Source organism: Lipotes vexillifer, unplaced genomic scaffold (assembly GCF_000442215.2).
Source record: "Lipotes vexillifer unplaced genomic scaffold, Lipotes_vexillifer_v1.1 scaffold438, whole genome shotgun sequence".
Lineage (NCBI taxonomy): Eukaryota > Metazoa > Chordata > Mammalia > Artiodactyla > Lipotidae > Lipotes > Lipotes vexillifer.
Window position 1 is genome coordinate 247,678 of NW_006784126.1, and position 2,086 is coordinate 249,763.

Consider the following 2,086-nt stretch of genomic DNA (forward strand, 5'->3'; position numbering starts at 1 on the left):
ACATACCACAAAAATAATAATAATAATAATAATTGTAGAACTGAACTACTGAACTAAACTTGGAAATAAAAGTTCTTTCCAAAATAATCATTTTTCAGCAAGAAGTAATAGGTAAATGTGTTAAAAGTGAGAGGAATCAAATTGCTGATGATTTCCTTTCTTTTTTCCTCCCAGGTTTCTGGGATACATATATGGAAATAAAAGAAGGAACTGTAACCTGATCATGGATTTCGAAGAAAGACTCCTCAACACACAAAGGAAAAGATAATAACTAGTGCATAGCCCTCAGGAATGATGTCCTTTTGCCACAATATAATTAATATCTCCTGTGTGAAAAGCAGCTGGTCAAATGACGTCCGTGCTTCCCTGTACAGTTTAATGGTGCTCATAATTCTGACCACAGTGGTTAGCAATCTAATAGTTATTATTTCTGTATCACACTTCAAGCAACTTCATACCCCAACTAATTGGCTCATTCATTCCATGGCCACTGTGGACTTTCTGCTGGGGTGTCTGGTCATGCCTTATAGTATGGTGAGATCCGTTGAGCACTGCTGGTATTTTGGAGAAGTCTTCTGTAAAATTCACACCAGCACTGATATTATGCTGAGCTCAGCATCAATTTTTCATTTGTCCTTCATTTCCATTGACCGCTACTATGCTGTGTGTGACCCATTGAGATACAAAACTAAGATCAACATCTTGGTTATTTTTGTGATGATCTTCATTAGTTGGAGTATTCCTGCTCTTTTTGCATTTGGAATGATCTTTCTGGAGCTAAACTTCAAAGGAGCTGAAGAGATGTATTACAAACACATTCACTGCATAGGGAGTTGCTCTGTCTTCTTCAGCAAAACATCTGGGGTTCTGGCCTTTCTGACTTCTTTCTATATACCTGGCTCTATTATGATATGCATCTATTGTAGAATATATTTCATAGCTAAAGGGCAGGCAAGATCAATTAATGATGCAAATCAGAAATTTCGAGTTGGGTTGGAAGAGAAAAATGGAATTTCACGAAGCAAAGAAAGGAAAGCTACGAAGACTTTAGGGATTGTGATGGGAGTTTTCTTAACATGCTGGTGTCCTTTCTTTGTCTGCACGGTCATGGATCCTTTCCTGGACTATACTATTCCACCCATCCTGAACGATGCATTGATTTGGTTTGGCTACTTGAATTCCACTTTAAATCCAATGATTTATGCATTTTTCTATCCCTGGTTCAGAAGAGCACTGAAGATGATTCTATTTGGTAAAATTTTCCAAAAAGATTCATCTAGATGTAAATTATTTTTAGAATTAAATCCATAGAATTATTAGACTTTACTGTTTTGCCAACAGTTGGTGATCATATTTATGAACACAACATAATATCAACCACATGCACCAGCTACAGGGGCTTTTATCAAGTATTAGGGTCAAAGATTGTGTAGTTAGATATGATGCTTATATCTTGCTTTCTATTTGCCATTCTTATTATACATATTGAAGCTTTACAAGCCCAGAATTTAGGGACTTATATTTTAAAGAACTTCTCCTGCCCTTACATGAACTGCCATGAAATTGACAGTGGTACCATACTCAGTTGTTCAGTGGTGGAAACTAAGAGGCTACATTTGGGGATGCAAATTAGAAGAGATTTGTCATTCTTTTGCTTGAATATATATGCCTTTTTGTAAAATCAACTAAAAGTATACATTAAATGTTACTATTAAGTAATTGTTTACATATAATTTGCTATTTATCATTAATTCTTATTTATATATTCTAATTCTTAAATCTCGATTTTTATATTTTAAAAATGTTTTTTTCTGATTTTCATACTTGTAGGAAATTTAGAAAATAAAGTAAAAAATAAAAATATCACATAGAAACAAAATGAAATTAAAATATCACTCAGAGCTCACTTCCTGAAAGAACCATATCATTCAAAATCCTTAATAACTTGGGGCTTCCTTGGCGGCGCAGTGGTTGAGAGTCAGCCTGCCGATGCAGAGGACACGGGTTCATGCCCCGGTCGGGGAAGATCCCACATGCCGCAGAGCAGCTGGGCCCGTGAACCATGGCCGCTGAGCCTGCGCATCCG

General features: G+C 36.2%; 1 protein-coding gene across 1 annotated transcript; it reads left to right on the forward strand.

Annotated features, from left to right (window-relative positions):
* Positions 1-275: 275 nt before the first annotated feature.
* On the forward strand, positions 276-1,392 carry LOC103080127 (trace amine-associated receptor 1). Its single transcript, XM_007456533.1, has one exon. The coding sequence runs from the start codon at positions 292-294 to the stop codon at positions 1,309-1,311; it is 1,020 nt and encodes a 339-aa protein (XP_007456595.1). The 5' UTR covers positions 276-291; the 3' UTR covers positions 1,312-1,392.
* The last annotated feature ends 694 nt before the right edge of the window (positions 1,393-2,086 follow it).